The 20073-nt window shown below is 45.3% G+C and overlaps 1 protein-coding gene across 1 annotated transcript in view; it reads left to right on the top strand.

Moving 5' to 3' along the window:
• Nucleotides 1-20073, top strand: part of ARHGAP23 (Rho GTPase activating protein 23) — a 119791-nt gene that overhangs the window by 88201 nt on the left and 11517 nt on the right. Inside the window, exons 14-22 of the mRNA XM_063138531.1 lie at nt 314-441; nt 3449-3567; nt 4394-4549; nt 6048-6126; nt 7973-8046; nt 11669-11758; nt 14807-14932; nt 17693-17734; nt 18959-19052. Of these exons, the coding sequence (XP_062994601.1) occupies nt 314-441; nt 3449-3567; nt 4394-4549; nt 6048-6126; nt 7973-8046; nt 11669-11758; nt 14807-14932; nt 17693-17734; nt 18959-19052 (908 nt within the window). The remainder of the gene's footprint in view (nt 1-313; nt 442-3448; nt 3568-4393; nt 4550-6047; nt 6127-7972; nt 8047-11668; nt 11759-14806; nt 14933-17692; nt 17735-18958; nt 19053-20073) is intronic.

The raw sequence follows: 20073 nt of genomic DNA, 5'->3' as shown, positions 1-20073 counted from the left end.
CCCCATCTTGCAGAATTTATTCTGCCTCCAATTATTCAGGTTTAGAAATGAGTTGAAACAATATGGAATAATTTGAAACATGGATTCAAATTATTCCATATTCCAAAGGGAAAGCAGTGCTTGTCCTAAACACCACCTGGATGCCATCAAACCGAACAGGGCTTTTAAAATTGTCTCTGGCTGAGATGGTGGCAAAGACCTGTGTGTGTGTGTGTGTGTGTGTCTGTGTCTGTCTGTGTGTGTCTGTGTGTGTGTCTGTATTAAACCTGAGCCTTGAATTGGTGGTACATTGCATGTGCCTCTTCTCTTGCAGCTCCTCTGGGACCAAACCAGACTCTTCCCCAAAAGGTCTTCGTGTGCCAGGGGTGAAGTCAGAATTGCAGAAGCAAATAGGAACAGGCCCACCCCGGTCCCCACGGCAGGATGCAGTAACACCAAGAGGTATGAAGGGCTTGATTGAATTGCTGTATTTGAGGAAGGGAGACGGGAGAGAATATCTTGCAAATAAATATCTAGATTGCCACTCTTCTCTCTGAGAGTTTAGCTATTAATGTGCACATTTTTAAAAATGTGCGGCAGCATTCAGATGTTCACTCTCCCAACCTGTTTCTCTCCAGATGTGTTGGACACTCAAGTCCCATCAGCCCTGACCACCATGGCCAATGGTCAGAGATACTGGGGCTGTAGTCCAACACATCTGGAGGGTCCCATTTCTGTGAACGCTGTTCTAGAAGGAGGTTGTATATCTTTGAATAGCCTTTAACTGTTTTTGATTGAGACCTCCTCGCTCAAACTTCCTTAGATGTTCTGCTCTCTGCCCTGGAATTCCTCCTGCTTCATCTCAGAGCATGGAGGGTGGTTATTATTTAGTTAGTTTAAGATTTAATACATACCCCCACTTTTCTACATTAACATGCCCTCAGAGCAGCTTTCAAGTTTTGTTGTAAGAAACAGTAAATGACAACAGGGCTTGCTGGTCAGAAGCTAGAGTGCCTTAGCAGATGTCATATGGCCTCTCTTGGAATATCAAGTTGTCCTCAGCCTCAGATTCTTACCCACAAGCTTTTTGTGGGTTTCTTTTTGCCACTCTTCTCTCTGAGAGTTTAGCTATTAATGTGCACATTTTTAAAAATGTGCGGCAGCATTCAGATGTTCACTCTCCCACTTGCAGTATGAATGCATGGTGTGAAGAATGTGGATAAGGAGACGTTTTCCCCCTCTCTCGGAAACCCAGGGCCATCCCATGAAACTGATTGGTGAGAGATTCAGGACAGATAAAAGGAAGTACTTCCACACAGGACATAGTTAAACTATGGAATTTGCTACCACAAGATGTAGTGATGGCCACCAATTTGGATAGCGTTAAAATGGAGTTAGACAAATTCCTAGAGGAGAAGGCTATGAATGGCCACTAGTCCTGATGGCTATATGCTACTGTGATGTCTTGCCCACCTGCGTCGTCTCAACTTCACCTGAGACGCCCGCAAGCTACCTGACAGGACTATCCATGCCACTGGCACTCAGGACCTACTTTAAAAACCTCCCCACCCCTGTGCTAAGGACGTGTGTGAGGGTTTGGGCCTTCTGCTGCCACTCTTGTCTCGTTTTTATTCTTCAGGCCCTACAGTTCTTCAGCCCAGTAACCCAGTATCCCTCAGTTTCTCATTCCACTGCCACCATTCATTGTTTTCTCCTCCGTCACTTCTCCACAGACCACACTCGTTGTTTAAAAGTAATTAGCATTTATTAATGTAAGTAAGTGCGTGTACATATTGGTTTCCTCAGTTCAAATGCATATGGTTACGAGGCTTCTAAGCGTATTGGTTTCTGCCAGTTCTTTCTTACAAGGTTCTACTCTATAGTACTACTGTTCTCAATGTCAGTAACCCATGCCAAACCTTCCTATGCAGTATCTGCCTCCCACAGAATCATACACCTCAATTCTCTACTTAACCTTACACACTCTCTGTCTCCTACACTTCTCTCATATCAACATCCTACACTTCTGTCTCTTATCCTACCCTTTACTTAACTGTCTTGCTGTCAGCTTAGAGTCTCTATAGAAAGCACGACATTTCTCTAGCTCCTCCCACCCTCACCATCCAATCAGCACTCAGGCATTCACACACACACACACACACACACACACACACCCCTTACGAACCCAACCTGTGCATAGAAATTGTAAGTACATTGAGGCTTCCTTCCTTCCTGGAACTTTATGCATAATATAAACTATTAACGTTGCCTATATTTACATTTAACGCATAACAGGCAGCTGAACATCACAGCTACCTCCAGTAACAGTGGTGTTATGCCTATGTACGCCAGTCGCTGAGGAACATAGGCGGGTTGGGTGCTGTTGTGCAGATGTTCTGCTTGTGGGTTTCCCGTGGGCAGCTGGTTGGCCACTGTGTGAACAGAGTGCTGAACTAGAGAGACCCGTGGCCTGATCCAGCAGGGCTCTTAGTCTGAGGAAGGGATTCTGTCACTGCGTGCTATTTCTGCCCATTTGAATCTGGCCCATGCAGGTCTGTTCACACACATGTATATTCCACACGGCGAGTTGCGTATGTCCAACAGCCATTAAGAGACCACACGATACAGTCAGGGGATTCAGCTGATTTGACGGAGTCATTAAGACTGGTGGCTGGGGATGATGGGACTTGTAGTCCAACACATCTGGAGACCACCATATTGGGGAAGGCTGGATTGGGAGATGTATTATTAACTGAGGTGCCTGTAGGCATGTGAGATATCATATTGGATAGTACCAGGGGAAGGGCCTTCATGGCAGTGGCCCCTCCATTGTGAAATTTCCTCCTTCGAGAGCTACATGCAGCCCCCCTCCTTTTGGGTCTTTCAACCAGACCTTTAAAATACTTTTATTTTATTTTGCTCTGCTTTTTAGTGAAACTTTTACTGGCCTTATATTTTAATTCCTGCTTATTTTTAAAATTGTTTTAACAGTTAATGGCTTGTTTTGAAATTGTTTTTGCGTTGTTGTTGTTGTTTTTCATTTGTTGTAAGTCTCTTTGTGAGGGTTATCCCTGAAAACAGGATATAAATTCATAAAATACAATACAATAAATGAAGCCCCTGTTTCCCCCACCTTACCCCTCTTCATCACTATTTCTGTTCTGCATCTGTTCATCTGCTGGCAATCCCATTGCTTTGCTTTTCGCTCCCCATTTCCATGGTTTCTGCTAAGTTGGGTCCTGTGCCTTGAACAACCTGCCTCCTCCTTTGCCTGTACTGACTGTGGAATTGTGACAGGGAAAGTTCACCGCATTGTGTCCTTTTATTTACATAAACCTGCCCTTAAGGGGAAATCCTTGGGTGGCCATATTTCATCTGATTCAACCTGCTGTATTTCTTCTCTTCCTCTACTTTCACTTCTCAGCCAGTGAACTTGTCCTTTACTATATTTCCCCCACCCCCTGCCCAGACGATGGTGTCCCTCAGAAAGCTCCTTGGGGTATCAACATAATGAAGAAGAACAAGAAATCTGCTCCAAGGGCTTTTGGTGTGAGGCTAGAAGACTGCCAACCAGCTCCTGACAACAAGGTAAGACCTCTTCCATTGTCCTGGATAAAATTCTCTGCATGTGGAAAGCCAGCGCATCAGGAATCTTTGTTAAAGGGAAAAACGATTGTTCTTCCACTAAATTCTATGGCCAATAACCTGCCACTGCAAGTGACCATTGTCTGTTCTGTGCTCTTGCTGCTGAGTCACAGAGGCAGTATATTTCCTTAGGATAGTGAACATGTGCAGGTATGCTCATGCAGTCGCTACACGCAACAGAACGAGGTGTGGGATGGGTATGTGTAAATGAGGAGGGGTAGAGGAGGCTTATTAGCCTGGTGGGAAGGATTGGATTGCTCAGGTGTGGCCGGTAGAGTTCCTGTTGAGGGGCTGGACCCTAAACTGATAAAACTTATCGCTGATCAGGAAAGATGGAATATGCTGCTTAAAGGAGCACCTTGGCTTAATTGCCAATTGAGGCTTGGTATTGTTTGTGTATTTTTGGGGAGAATCACTCCCATATCTCAAACCCACTTCAAAGTCAGCATCCGAGTAACTGTCGTACAAACTTCACGAGTGGCCAGACTTAACCTGGACTCCAGAGCACATGGATTTGACTGTAGGTGAAATCAGTGTGCTAGAAATTCAGATGATTCGCTTGCAGAGGGATATGGTTTTGTCACGTGTGTTATATCTTTGGGGCTGGCCAGCTGGTTTAGACTTCCTAAACAGAGTGGCACCTGGCACCAGTCCGCCTGCTTCCACAGCTCTAGTCGCCCCTGCAGAGCACTCATTGAAAGGTGCTTTGCTCTTTTAAATTGTCTAAGCTTGTTCCCAGTGTCACTGCTGCATTCTTTTCTTTCTGCAGAAAGTCCCCCTGATTGTGGAAGCCTGTTGCAAGGTAGTGGAAGACAAGGGCTTGGAATACATGGGCATCTATCGGGTCCCTGGGAACAACGCTGTGGTGTCCAGCTTGCAGGAGCATCTCAATAAAGGATCCACAGAAATCAATCTGCAGGACGAGGTGAGAGCAGTGCCACTGTGCCCCTACCTGGTTCCTGTCATTCACCTGGCTGTCATCTTCTCCCTCACCAGTGTTGGGAAAAATCACATTATTATTAATTATTAGGTAGCACTGACACCTAGCTGCCAGTCAGCTGTATTGCAGGCAGAGTGTGTTGATAAAATGGGATATGGCAGTCTGATGCCCTGGTGTATGGACTACATGACCATTGGCCATGCTGGCTGGGGCTTATGGGAGTCAGAGCTGAAAACATCTGGAGAGCACTGGGTTGTGGTAGGTCATTGACATGAGAGCTGGTTTTGAGAGGTGAAGACACTTGAAAAACGTAGCTAACAATCCACAAATTCTGTAGACTTCCTGGGAAAAAGAACAAGAACTGAATGGGAGAGCAAATACAGATTGAACCGAAGAGTAACTGGAGAGCCCTCCCATCCCATTACCACCCACTTCGTCCTCCTTGCAGGGACACAAACCAGAATTCAATTTTGGAGGAGGAGAAGCACCAATAGGGAGGCTTTAAAAAGATGGTGCCTTGGCTTAAATGAGATGCAGAAAACATGGTGTGCCAAAGCTGTGTATTCTCTGTGCCCACCGGCAAAAGAAATTATGTGCCCAAAAATCCTCAGTTCTGCAATCTACATAAATCATGCAAATTAAGGAAACATGCATAGTTTTCTTTTATTTTGCAGAATTTATTTCTCCATTGTACTGTTTCAGTAGGGATGTGGAAGGAGTTATGCAGCTGCCCCCAACCCTCCATCCACTGGAAACCTTACTCAGCCATGCCTCCTGCTTCTGAGAATTCAGCACATAAATTAGGAACCATAAAGGCTTAGACACATGGGCTGCTTCCAGACAGAGAGCTACCAATTAGTAGGCGTTGTGTGTCTTTTTCTCCTTGACGGATTTTCAGCGGTTAGAAAAGGATGGAAGAAGTAGTGGGGGGAAACGGGAATGTTGTGAGTGAAAGACATCATCATCTGGACCAGTAAAACGTCTTGAATGAGGGAGGGGGGGACAGCATGATGAAATCCTCATTTGGAAGCCCCATTACTCCTTCTGTAAAAAGTTTCTCAGATAGCTGAATTATCTTTCCAATGCCACATACTGCAGGTTTTCTGCCCTCCCATGGAATTGCAGCATTTATGCAGCCTGTAGTCGTACTTCTTAGTCACATGTTTGCTGGCGATAAGTTAAAATCACCATCAACTGAAAACAAAAGTGGGTCTGTTGGTCAATGCATGCCAATGGCTTCATTAAAGAAAATGGAATAAACGAAATTCACCCTCATGCCTTGTTAGCATAAGCAGAAATGAAGAGCAGCTTAGGGCAATGGAGAAGGTTCTCTTAGTACCTAGGACACTTGGTCTCTTTTCTTGTTTAAACATTTTGGAGATGCACAGTTTTGCAGCATCCCAACCTTGCAATTGCCTCTCTCTCTCTCTCTCTCTCTCTCTCTCTCTCTCTCTCTCTCTCTCTCTCTCTTCCTTGTTGCCAGAGGTGGCAAGACCTGAATGTCATCAGCAGCCTCTTGAAGTCCTTCTTCCGGAAGCTCCCGGAACCGCTGTTTACAGATGGTGAGTAATTGTGGCTTTTAAACACCCTTTTGCTCTCTTAAGTAGTAAAGACAGCAACATGCTATCCCCCAGAAAGACAACATGGAGGAATGGATTCTGCAGTGGGCCACATGCCTTCTGCTTCATTCAGCTGGTTTAAGCCTTCTTTCCAGCAAATAGTATTGGTTTAAGTACTATAGGGACGGATGTGTGTGTGTGTTTGTAACAGAAAGTAGCTTTAGTATTGGTGTGGAGAATGTGGATAGGGAGAACCTGGGGCCATCCCATGAAGCTGACTGGTGGGAGATTCAGGACATTGATACTGCTACCTCCAGTATCAATTGACCAGTTGCTGGGGAACATGAGTGAGAGGGTGCTGTTGCACCATGTCCTGCTTGTGGGTCCCTGGTCGAAAGTTGGTTGGCCACTGTGTGAACAGAGTGCTGGGCTAGATGGACCCTCGGTCTTGATCCAGCATGGCTCTTCTTATATTCTTATGTGAAAGGAAGACTGTTAAAGTTGCCTTCAATATTATGGGGACCCACTGCACCCCTTTATTATCTTATGTGTCTGAACATTACCCCCTGTTCTCCTCTTTCCTGGCATAAATAAAAGAGTTGCTCTAAATGAAGAGAGTTGGCTCTAGGAAGGAAGGAAGAGGTAGAAAAACATCCAAGTCCAGTCCTCTCTCTCCCAAAATTCACACATCAGCCCCCTTAGTTCAACCCGCCACAAGCCTCTCGATTAGACTTTGCTCTAAGCAAAGGGCACAACTGGATATCATTTACTTTTTGTATCTCCCTTATTTTTAGGTGATAAAAATCAGAAGGGAAGCACCCTAACAAGATGGAAGGCGAAAAAAAGAACATGTTCTCAAAGATGCTGACCAAAAAAATATATTAACAAACCCAACATGTTTTGGAATGAAGAGCTCCTTTGTCAGGGGCAATCCTACAAATCGAAATTCTAGGAACAAACTAAGATGGCTTCTAGAGATCTGCTATTTCTTTTATGTTCTGTATGACACACACACACAGAGAGAGAGAGAGAGAGAGAGAGAGAGAGAGAGAGAGAGAGAGAGAGAGAGAGAGATTTCTGGAAGCAGCCCTTAGTTTGTTCCTAGAATTTGGGTTTGTAGGATTGCTTATGATGAAGGAGCTCTTCTTTCCAAAAGACATTACGTTCATTATTTTTTCATTGGCACCTTTGAGAATACATACCCTTCCATCTTTACCTCCAGACTCGAGGATTGCAATGCACTCTCAATGGGGCTGCCTTTGAAGACAGTCTGGATGCTTCAAATGGTCCAAAATGCTGTGGCGACTTTTGTCTGAGACTTGCAGATCAGAATTTATAACCTTCAGTCTTAAGTCAGCTCCATGGGATTGTGATGACCCCCAAACTAATAGCAAAAAAAAAAAAAGGGGGGGCTTCCTTGTTAATCTCACCACAGGGGAAATATACAGGCATCAGGATAGGGAGAAATGGCACAACCAATCCAAAACAGCGGATGCGTTAGTAGCATGGTGCTGGCATTATTTGAGACTCCGTACTTGGACACTGTTTCCTTGTGTAGAAATCAGTCATCCTTTCTGCCAGGCCCCACATCCCAAGTGAAAGTGTTCCCCCATATTTTCCAAGATTGAAATTAGATTCGCAAAGCATATTCTAAAAAACCCACTTCCTCTTTTGCTGAGGTCTAGGTTTGCACAGTGTGATATTTCAGATGTTAACCTTCACCCCATAGTATTGGGCCTCTTCCCCTTTCCCCAGTAATGCTGTCATCTTATGCCCCTGCATGCGACTCAGTTTCCTGTGGTCAGGCAGCATAACCAATCACAGATGTGCTTTTTTAAAAAATACCTAGATAAATACAATGACTTTATTGAAGCCAACCGGATTGAGGATGCCAGCGAAAGGATGAAGACCTTGCGCAAACTGGTATGTGCTTTGGGTGGGGAAGTGTCCCCTGAGTTAATGCTTTTTCTCTCGCCTATCTGCTCTCTGCCTTGTGTGACAAGCCTTTGAGAGAAAGGGCCAGAACTTAGTGGAAGAGCCCCTGTTTTGCATGCAGAAGATCTCAGGTTCAAAGCTCCATCACACTGGGGGTTAACACGCTCCCTACCTTCGCTTCTCCGCCCATGTTTTCCTTTCTGAGTTGCTTCCTCTTTTCAAAAGAGGAAGTACAGAATGAGCAGGAGGCCCACCAAGTCCACTGCTCTAATGGTGCTGCTTCTCCTGCACACAGCAGGAGAGAGCAGTGATTCCGAGTTTAAAAAAACATCGGATTTAATGAGGGTTTTTTTGTCGCGCAAGGAAGGGCAGAAGGCGCACAGGAAGCAGACGATGTCATGTGAGGGTCCTGAGCAAACTCCACGAGTGCCCAGTAACGAGCATTCAATAAAACGCTTGTGGGATGGAGCTTTCCATCTCCAGCATCTCCACGTAGGCCTGGGAAAGACAATAGTGAGCCAGGCCAGGCCAGTAGTTTGACTCAGTATAAGGGTTCCTGTATACCACAGTGAAGGTATGAACCAGTTCTCAAGATGAAATTAAACACTCAGTTTTTAACTCTATTTACAGGAGTTAAAACACGTTGAGGTTTTGTTCTGCAGAACTAAGTGCTAGGACTTGAAGAGAGAGGGGAGAGAAAGGGAGGCCCCAGCACAGGAATGGAGAGAGTGGGAAACCTTTCACACTACACTCTAACACCCAACACACTTCAAGCCAGGTGACAATTGAGCTGCAACTATTAAAAGCAACAAACAATCTACCTAACGTATCAGTGTCAAGCCGGCTATAAAAATCCTCATTTTTTTTAACACATCAAAGTTAACATCAAAGGAAGGATATAGTGATGCCTACAAAATGTGACTAACTAAATCACACCAAAAATATTGTTTACACTACAGAGACAGTAGGCAAAAATAATATTTTCTCTTCAAGAACACCAGCTTACAAACTGACATGAAGCAGAACTAATCATATAACGCTTTTCTTCAAGCGCACTTCGTTGCTTGAAATAGGATGTTTATTTAAACACCATTGTAAACAATAAATGCCTCCTTCCTTTATAATCTTAGGCATTATTACTTTATGCTGTATAACACAAACTAACAGATTCATTCTGATGAGGTGACTGTTAGAAACAAAAAACACCATGTTCTACGCCTGATTCTGGTTTAGTAACCTCTAACAAGTGGGTGGAGAGTCTCACAGGGGCTGTATGGTAGTACTGGGCAAGCCAAAGCCCAGAGTGGGAGGGTCCTAAGCCATCTGCACACCTTCACACCCCATCCAAACTCATCCGTCCACACATACACTGCCTGTTCACCCACGCACATGTGCAGCAGGCCCGCATGTCCATACATCCCCACACAAACCCATATTCACGATGGGGGCGGGGTGGAAGCCCCAATCCACGTGACACCTAGTGTTGGCGAGAAGGGGGGATATAAAACAAAGGCTGGAGGGAGCTGATCTAGCCCTGAATGTAGAGCCAAAAAGCACTGAATGCCAAATAACGAAGCAAGAGAACATGAATGGGGGTGGAGTTGAGAATGGGAGGGCGTGTACTCTACAATTGCAGGGTGACATTTTATACAACAACATAATTAGCTTTGAAACAGTGTAAAGGGAAAAACTGGGGAAATCAGCAGCTGCAATACTAGTCAGTGTAAAATGCAGAAATTTATTTATTTATTTATTTATTTATTTATTTATTACATTTTTATACCGCCCAACAGCCGAAGCTCTCTGGGCGGTTCACAAAAATATTAACAAATCTTTTAACAGGCCGCATTGGGAGGTGTCACCCTTTTCTTCTGCTGCGGACCCACCTCCTGGCTCTGCTGCTGTTGTGTACATCACAGCGCCATTGCCCAGCGCAGCTTCCTCCTCGCCCCTCCGGCTTGTCCAATCTGTGCCCTTTTGACTGGCCTATCAATAGTTCTGCCTCTGTTTTCGAAGCTCTGCACTTCATGCTCTTCAGTGCTTCAGGACATGTGGCATTACTCTATCCATTTGAAACAACCCAGGGTGTCCCCTGGTAGACTTGCTGCTATCCATCAGTCTGATGGTGGGAGCATTACTTCATCTGGCTAGCGCTACGCAGTACTAACAGCGAGGGAAGAAGAAAAACATGATTCCCCCAGGACAGGGGTTGAGAACCTGTCCCTTTGGGGCATGGGGCATGGGAGGCTCCCAACTCCTGGTCTAGGGAAAGGTATGACTGATTTGCTTTTGAAAGTTCTTGCAAGAATATTAGTTACTTATTTACAATATATACTTCTATAGTGCTTAATATATTAAAATCCCTAAGTGGTTTACATTAAAATACAAAATCACAAGATAAAAACATGATAAAAATAAGAAATAACTAAAAAAAAACTTTAAGAACATTTAAAAACATGACATCGTCATACGAATAAAACAGGGTGGTAACAAGGTCTTACTGGTCAGGGAAAGTCTGTGTAAAGAAGTGCGTTTCCAAGAGGTGTCAACAATTCCTGCCTCTCAGACACACGTGGGAGTGTTCCAAAGGGTGAGTGCCACCACTGAGAAGGCCCACTTACTTCCCATTGGCTGTGGAACGACGAATAAAGGCACCTCAGAGGATCTCAGGGATTGACTGAGTAAATATCCGGGAAGACAGTCAGCTAGGTATCCTTGTCACGAGTCACTTAGAGCTTTGTATGTCAGCAACAAAAACTTGAACTCAATAGCTAATAGGCAGCAAGTGAAGTTCTATTAACACAGGTGTAATATGTGCATGGGCATTCTGCACTAGCTGCCGCTTCCAGACCAGGCACAAGGGCAGCCTCCCCCCTCCCCCCCCAAATAGAGTGCATTACAATACCCTAACCATGAGACTAACAGTGCATGGCTCACAGTGGCTAGGCTATCCCTACACAGGAACGGGCATAGTTGGTGCACCAGTTGAAGCTAGTAATAGGCACTCTAAGCCACTGAGGTCACCTGGGTGTCCAGTGACCAAGATGGATGTAGGAGCACCCTCAGACTGCATGCCTGTTCCTTCAGAGGGAGTGTAACCCCATCCAGAAATTATGAACAACCCAATACCATGGGAACCACTCACCCATACATTCTCTGTCTTGTCAAGGTTTAACGTCAGTTTATTAGCCCTCATCCAGTCCAGCTCATAGTTGCATCCAGGCACCAGTTCAGAATGTGCACGGCTTCTCCCGATTCAGATGTTATAGAGAATAAGTGCTCAATAAATCGATATTGCTATATTGACTATAAAGTAGGTAAAACTATATTGGCGGGGGGCAACTTAGGCTAACATAGGAGTTTGCAAGCTTTTGAGCTTGACAGAGCTCTTGTCTTCCTGAGGAAGAGTACTAGAATTCAGAAACTTGCTTATTACTGTATAATTTTACCACATCCTTTGTGAAACAGCTTATGTGCTAGTTTTTAAATGCAGAAATTATGAACAAATCTAGCATAAAGGTACAGAGAGGGATTGGAGGAACTTTCCAGCTTCTACAAAAGAAAAAAGGTCTAATCACTTGTTGCTGTTTTTCTTCACTCTCAACCTCAGATCCGGGACTTGCCAGGCCATTATTACGAGACACTGAAGTTCCTAGTGGGACATCTCAAGACAATTGCAGATCATTCCGAGAAGAATAAGGTAATGAGTGGTGCCCCAAAAGAAATGCCCGATATGCTGTTGCAGTTCCTGCATATGAACTTATGCAGTTAACATATGCATAATATGTTCCAGCATATGTTAAAGAAGATCTAGAGAGCTGCAATGTGTAGGGTGTTGAGTTCAAATGTGGAAAACCCACCTTCAGCTGTTGCTAGGGTTGTATCTACTCTATGTTTTAAACTAGCCAGGTTGGCTGGGGATGATTAGGGTTGTAGTCCAACACAGCTGGACAGCACGAGTTTGGTGAAGGCAGCTTTATACCAGTTTGAAAAGTGGTTTAACTGTCATGGCTTCTCCGAAAGAAACATGGGAACTGCAGCCTTTTTGTTATAGGCTCTTAGACTGCAATTCTGTACTCACATAACTGGAGCCAGTGAGGTGTAGTGGCTAAGGTGTTGGACTGGGAGTCAGGAGATCTGGGTTCTAGTCCCCACTCGGCCATGGAAACCCACTGGGTGACTTTGGGCCGGTCACAAACTCTCAGCCCAACCTACCTCACAGGGTTGTTGTTGTGAGGATAAAATGGAGAGGAGGATGAGGATGTATGCCTTGGGTTCATTGGAGGAAAAAACAATGGGATATAAATGCAATGCAAGCCCCATTGAACACACTTACTTCTGAGCAGACATGCATAGGATTGCACAGTTTGTTCCTTTGTAAGGCTGTGGTTCCCAAGGTTTCTGGGGTTAGGATCCATGATAAACAGACTTGATTTAAATGCATTGTACATGGATGTCCTAGTTTCCTCTTGCTGCCTGGACCTGATAGAGCTCTGAAGAAGATTAATGGAGTTCTTAAGGACACTCCCAGCCCCGTGTCTCTGGCAGATGCTGATCTGATTCATTTCATCCCTTTTTGTTTCGTTTTGTTTAAAATTTTTATATCCTGCTCCTCCAAATACAGTTGAAAAATTCCATAAATTCCAAACAGGCCAGGGCACAAACCCACACAAACCTTCCCAACCATCTCGGTGGGCACAACTGTGTTGTGGGTGGAAGTGGGGGGCTGAGCGTAAGGTTCAGTGGTGCTGCCTTCCCTGCCAGTTCTTTTGCACACTGGGCATCACTCAACAAGATGCCAGCATGCGCCCCACCCCCACCCCCGTATGCACCTCTGGCTGGTGCCCTCTGCCCCACGGCCCTAGACCAGAAGTGGCAAGAAGTGCTCCAAGACGAGCCTTCATTCACTGTACACATTCTTTCTCTTTCTTTTATCTGCCTGTTGGTTTTCTCAAGTTTCATTCTCAAATTGCTACCATAATTATAATGCCTGCAGGGTAAAGTAATTACAAAGATATTTTGTTAAAAAAGTAAATAAGGCTTAACACAAAGATCAATTGACTCAGCAGATAATTATTTCCAGCAGGCCAATAAATGAAACCCTTACATAAATTATAAAAAAGTATTTATTAAAACCATTCCATCTTGCAGTTTCTTGCATTACGTACTTCTCGCTGAGAGGTATGCACACCCCTTCCCAAATGTTCCCTAGCTGTTTGCCGCTTTGATTCGTATTTCTGTGAACCTGTTCAGACAACACGCTAAGCCACAGAGATTAAGCATTTTGAGCTAAACATGATGGCTTTGCATGTTGTGTGAAATGTTTCTAACCATGGTGGCTACATAACCACGGTTTAAACATGCTTCACTGACCATTTACTGCAAAAGGGTTAGTGGCCTAACCATGGCTTAGCGTGTTGTCTGAAGAGGCACTATGAATGAACCTTACAATCTGCTGGTTGCACCAGAATTCCTGTCTTTCTTTTTAACCTCATGACAGATATTGACAAACACTGAGCAGGGGTTTGAATCTGGATGTGTCTTGTGTAAACAGAACACCCCAGCCATTGTGTTGTACTAAATCTGCTTAGTATACTATGGGTTTAGCTTTACTCCCTTCTTCCTGGGAATTCACTGAAGTCTGGGTGATTCTGTTTCCAGTCCCCATATGAAACATAGCTTAATGTAGTTTGTAAGTTCCATGGGGGAAGAGACCTGTTTTCTTTTGCTTATAGAACTCCATATAAAGAGCCATGTGCAGTGAAGGTACTTATAAATTAATAACTTATGCCCTAGTAAGGCATTCTAAATCGCCCATGTGATGTGGGAAATGGGGTGTGGCTTTGCTAGCTCCGCCCCTGCAACACCTCCCACGTTTGTAAAAGGGTATCTTTAGCAGGGAAAATGCTCTACTCATTTAGGCTCTCTGCCTGATTTAGAACTGGTGATGTTTCTAATCACACTAGCTGTACCCGGCGTGACATACGCCGTTGTAGCATATCTTAAAGTTTATTAATTAAATATCATCGCGGGGGTGCGGGCTGCTTGGAGGCCGCCGATACAGCACCATCTGGCAGACCTGGGGGGCAGGGAGGTTGGGGGAGCAGGTGTCCCCCTCTCCCTGGGGTTCCTCTCAGCCTTGGGCCGCCCGGCCAGCTCGCATGAGATTAGGCCGGGGCCTCGGCTTGCAGCAGCTGAGCAGCCTCCCACCCGGCCGTGCCTTGCTCATGCTCTGGACCGTGTTGCTGCCCCTTCGTGGGGGGGGGGGGAGTGATGAGGCAGAAAGGGGGTAGGATTACCCTGGAAAGCCCAGAGGAGTCGGGCGAGGGGCTTAGCAACCTGTATCAGCTGACGTTACACATTGTTACTGTTGCTTAGCAACCTGTATCAGCTGAAGCCTTTATGGAAACATACCTAAGCGTTTTTTATAGATAGATAGATAGATAGATAGATAGATGCGGGAAATTAATGCCTGAATAGTGGGTGGGAGACAGTCCTCATAGGCTTGCTGTCGAATGCCATAATAATAAAAACGAAAACACATATCAAATCAAACCAAATTTAATTTGCACCAAGCCATTGGCCATTGCAATTTAAAACAATTGACTGAACATAAAACAAAAAACAGACAATAAATATCCAGTGTTCAAGGAAAGACAAAATCCTTAACATAGAAAACTCAGTGTCACCAAGCAAATAAAACATTAAATTCAATTAGGGCTAAAACATATATTGGATTGCTTTGCAGATGGAGCCCCGGAATCTTGCGCTGGTGTTTGGTCCCACCCTTGTCAGAACGTCGGAGGACAACATGACCGACATGGTGACCCATATGCCTGACCGCTATAAAATCGTGGAGACCCTCATACAGCATGTAAGGGACAAGGAGGCACTTGTGGGGGAAAGGCTGCAGCTGGTAGAAGGTTGGTCCTGCAGGCTGATGGTTAAGAGCACATTTCATCTTCTAAGGCGTCCACGGAGGCCCTTTTCTGGGTGCCCCCATCAAATGTGTTGAGGCAGATGGCCGCAAGGGGCAGGGCCTTTTCGGTGGTGGCATGCCCACCCCACAGAGTCTTGCATGGCACCCTACATTGTGGTCTGCTCAGTACCAGTCAAAGACCTTCTGATTCTCCCAGCTTTTTAGCCCTTTCATCGTTAAAATGTGCTTTTCAGATTGTTGCACTGCGGTTGTGCTTGGCTCTTGGTTCTACTCTTAACTTCCAAGAGTGCTCTGTCTATTGAGCAATATTGAAAGGGAGTCACTAAATATAAATAACTGAGTTGTTTATTTTTGCAAAGTTACTTTCTTGCAAAAAAAAAAATGTACGTAGAAATAAAAAAAACTATTTCATTTTAAAATAGAAAATACTTCCCCCCCCCAGGTTTCAGGGTATCTTTTCTTTTTTGCAATTGTTCCCATCACTGTTGGAATAGAAGTCAGCATGTCTAAATTTAATGAGGCATGTCAGCTTAACCATATAAAAAGAAGAGATTATATCAGATATAAGGAATTTCTTGTGTCTTAACCAAGGAGGCAGCAATGTATGCTGCTGGTCTCTTCTTGTTCCAATTTTTATTTCTCTGCAGTTTTGCAGCTGCTAATCAATTTCAAACTAATTCTTTCTCTCTCGTCTCCTTACAAAATCTTTCCAATAAGCCCATAATTCCCCTAAGGGAGCAAATGCTAATGAGACCTTAATATAGCTTTGATCATTTCTATAATATCCTTCCAAGATGTTTTTGTATGGTTTGTGGTTGTTTTATGCCAATAAAGGTACATTGATTGATACATTGATTGATTGATACTTAAAAAAAGGAGTTCACCTCCAAGGAAAGCCAGCAAGAGCAAGAGAGAATACTGTCTCCACTAAAAATGGCAACAGAGGAGTTAACACTGGATGTCAAGTATTACCCTGCAAAGACACCCATGTTTGGTAGTAAGTAATGGTAGAACTCCACATCAAAGAAAGATTGGCATTTAGTAGAATATTCCAGACTTACACGACTCCACCTCGAGCCCAGTTCTCTAACTATATTTAGCGATGTGCAAACTCCCCTCATCTTTAATCACAGTTGGCTGATCAATTACAAAGAAGTAGCTGCTAGTCGTGATGGCAATATAGATTACTTCCCGGATCAGAGGGAATTCCAGTTGCTCAAGAACACGAGCAAAAGGACGCTCTGATTGTGCTCATTTCCTGCTCGGGTGGTTCCCGTTGGGGCATCTGGTGGGCCACTGTGCGGGCAGAATGCCGGACTGGAGAAAGAAGACTTTGGTCTGATCCAGCATGGCTCTGGTTATGTTCCTTTGAACTGAGAACCCTTGAAAAAATTAGGTTTTAAAAAATTCTAACTTTTCCGTGCAGGCTCAGACTGCCTCTTAAGGACGGTAGGGCCCGGAAAAGGAATTCATTGCCTAGGCGACTGTGGGGTGTTTTCCTTCTATCCACTTAGGTCATGACATCTTGCGTCATAGCTGGCACATGCCAACTGTAGTCTTCCCAACAGCCAGATGTGTGATGTGCTTTTGTAAATGGCACATTTCTATGATGTATGCCCCATTCTTCGGACATATGTGATTTTTTCCCCCTTGAACATTCAGGCCAATGGATAACTTGTCAGGAGCCCCAGGGTATTTTTCTTTAAATTGCTTACACATTTGAAAATGTTCAAATCAATTTCAGCATTCAGCTGTGTTAAAACAGGAGATGCCATTTTGAGTGCCTAGGCAGAGAAATGCAGGCCATGTACGGGGCGAAACTGGCACATAAGCCTGTGATATTCTCCATGTGAAAAGAAACCGGAGGCCATCGTCAGAGTTAAACGAGTTTCCCTCGAAATACCTTTGAGTCTTGCAAGCTGTGCCAATGCACATTGTAAGCCTCAGATTTTCGAACTGCAGTGCAAATGATTTCAGACTTAATGGTTCACAGCTCGTTCTCTCAGCCATAGTGTTGAATTGGCTCTTGAATAGTAGGTCAGCAATGGAGTACAATGGGGCACCAGACCAGTCACCAATTACTAAGCAGTCCTGGGCATTCCTTGGGGTGAAGAAGACAAACGTAGCGTTTGTAGAGCACTGGAGTTGGATTGGAAGCACCCTCCCTTCGCCCATGCATCCCTCTCTTTCTCCAGGGAGAAAGCGCTGCAGCCGGGGCAAGAGGGGGGAGGGAGAGAGTTCTGCAAGTTTGCCACGTAAGGTGGGCTTTGCAGCACCAATTGACTAATGTTCCGGTTGTCGCAAATAGACCCTTTCCCAAATCCTCAAAGCCGTTTTGCCGTGGTTTTTCCATTGCATTTCTCTTTTGTGGTGTTGGTTTCTTAAGTAAGGGGTGAATGGCTGTGTGAGTGAGGAAATCTATATATAGCCCTTGGGGGAAAATATGTCATAGGCAGGCAGGTCCCCTTGAAGCATAGGGGGAGAGGGGGAAATCTGATGGCTGATCTGTTGTTCAAAGATTATCTGTGTTTCCAGACCAACACAGTAGATGAACAGCCTGCCATAACTTCCCTTCAAATGTTGTGTCTTCTCTTCGTCCTTGGAGTCTTATATGCTGTTTTTTGGGTGGAAGGGGTTGGCATCAGCACCTTGACTCCGCTTCTGATCTCTCTCCTCTCTCTTTCCATTCCACAGTCAGACTGGTTTTTCAGTGACAAGGAGGATAAAGGCGAAAAGGTGAGTTACTGAGAGAGAGGAAATGATCCGTTGGTGGTGGCTGCTGGTCTCTCAGGCTGCAGGGCAGTGCAGGGGGATGGCATGGTCTCTCCCTGGCATGATGCGTAGGTGCCTTTTCTGCTGACTCCTTTGGTTTGTCAAGGAAAGCCAACCTGTCACTAGGGTCTTCTTACAGCGAGAGGATGATTGCCGCTGCGTTTACACAGATAAGGCAGGAATCGGACAACTGCCTTTAAGAGATGTGAAACTGCTTTGAGAGAGGTTTTGCCTCCCAAGATGTCCGTACACACACTAACTCGCACTCACTCACTGATTTTATTCCATTGTTGCCTGTGGTCAAACAGGTTTTGCACATTTTTGAAATAATACAAAAACCTGCAAAGCCTGTTTACCAAAGGTGAAAGTGGAATGGGCATACATATACCACAAAGAATGATTATATCTTTCTTTCAAACCACATTTGGGGACCGACGGACGACAATTACTATATTCTGTCTCCAAGCTGACATTATTGGGCCCATCAGGAACAGTTATTTAGGAAGGGGTAGCTTAATTTTGTGCAGTCTACACAGCCTTGAGGTACGCTTCCCATGTCCCTATTTTTCTCCCTAGTTTGGATATGCACCTAATCTGACCTGTAATTCAAAATCAAGTGTTTTTTAGATCCTGCCCCCTACCAGATCCTCTGGAATGTCAGGATCTGCCACAGCCAGGGGGTGGGGAGGGGGAGATCTCTCACTTTGCCGCATGTAGCGTGGCTCACGTGTTTGAGTCACCTGGAAGCGTTGGCTCAGCAGGCACCACATCTGCAATGCACCTGACATCTGCTTATGGCATGCTGTGGTTTGGATTAGGAAGGCTTGATCTAAATGGGCTGGTGAGTGGCTGGTCTTGCCTCTTGGGCCCACGGCTAGACAGGACGGACTCTTTTATGGAACACTACGGTATGAGGGGGTGTGGGGAGGCAAAGAAATCTATAGGGAGCAGTTCTTCACTTTCAGAAACCCCATATTTCTCTTTCATAGCAATCTGTTAAAGAAAGAAGGAATAGAGATGAGTGGGGAATTTCTAGATTTCCTATCCTGGGATAATGAGCCTTCTGGGGTGTACCTGAACCCACTTCAGAGAGAGTGGGCTGCATAGGGAGAGGCCTCCAGGGAGCACTGTGCATTGGGAAGCCAGCTTGACGTATTCCAGCTAACTACTTATGTGTCCATTTCACAGACCCCTGTAGATGAGCAGGAGACCCAGTCGGTGCCAAATATTGAGTACCTTCTGCCCAATATTGGGAGGACAGCCGCACCGGGGGATACTTCAGGTGAGTGGACAGGGAGGCTTGGATTGGGTGTGAGCCTCCAGGGTTTAGCTTATGGCCATGGCATTCCCCCAGTGCAAAGTCCTGTTTGGTGGTCCGTAGCGCTGTCTCTCTGTCCGAGTTCTCCCCTTGAGTTCTCCCCATTGTCAAAGAAAACAAAACAAGCGCCACTTCTCCCCTCGTTCTCTGCTTCCTCCTCTCAGATCTAACGCACGCAACCCTAGTGCTGATAACCTCTTAGCCTTTCCATGGCTATGTGAATATTCTTTAGCTTCCTGTAGCTGACCTGCCCACCCTCCCGTGCCTGATGTTCTTATCGTTCCCTAGTCTATGCCAAAGACGGCAATGCAGAAGCTCTGTCTGCTTCTGAAACGTGTCTGGCCTGTTCTCCAGTGGGAGAGAGTCCCGTGGTTCTCCGACAACCACCAAGAATGTCTTCTTGCCACGTGCCAGTGGTGCAGCCTGGGGCTTTGTTTGGTTCCATGGTTAGCCAGAAAGTACAGCTTGTCTCCACCATTCTCCCCACTTTCCAATTTAATAGCACAGTCCTCAGAAAGGCAAGCTGAGGGCCCTTTTGGCTTGCTAGAGGAGAAACCCACTTTCTGACACTTGGAGGGGTGCTTCCCCTGCACCCCACTTATAGTTGCTAATTTTGATGGGGAGGGGTGGTGGTTTGCTTAAGAGTGTTTTTTTTCTCCCTCTGCCATTTATGGACTTCCTTAACCTTTTTTGCTGTCTTCTTTCTTCCTCCTCTCTCCTCCTCTTCCTTCTCCTCCTGCTCCTCTCCTCCTCCTCCTCCTCCTCCTCCTCCTCCTTCCTCCTCCAGCGGATCTGCCGGAGCTCTAGAGCTGGTACAGTGTGGTTGTGCTCTGGTGTTCATGCACTAATTCATTGGGTGATTACGAGAGACTGAGGCAGGTAGAGAGACAGGGGAAGGCAGGGCGTGGGTTCTGGTTCCTTACTGGTCTTTCCATGCTAACCAGGAACTGCTGTGGCTTTTGTCACAAGGAATACACTGGGGCTA

This window comes from Elgaria multicarinata, chromosome 11 (genome assembly GCF_023053635.1).
Source record: "Elgaria multicarinata webbii isolate HBS135686 ecotype San Diego chromosome 11, rElgMul1.1.pri, whole genome shotgun sequence".
NCBI lineage: Eukaryota > Metazoa > Chordata > Lepidosauria > Squamata > Anguidae > Elgaria > Elgaria multicarinata.
This window is presented reverse-complemented; position numbering and strand designations above follow the sequence as displayed.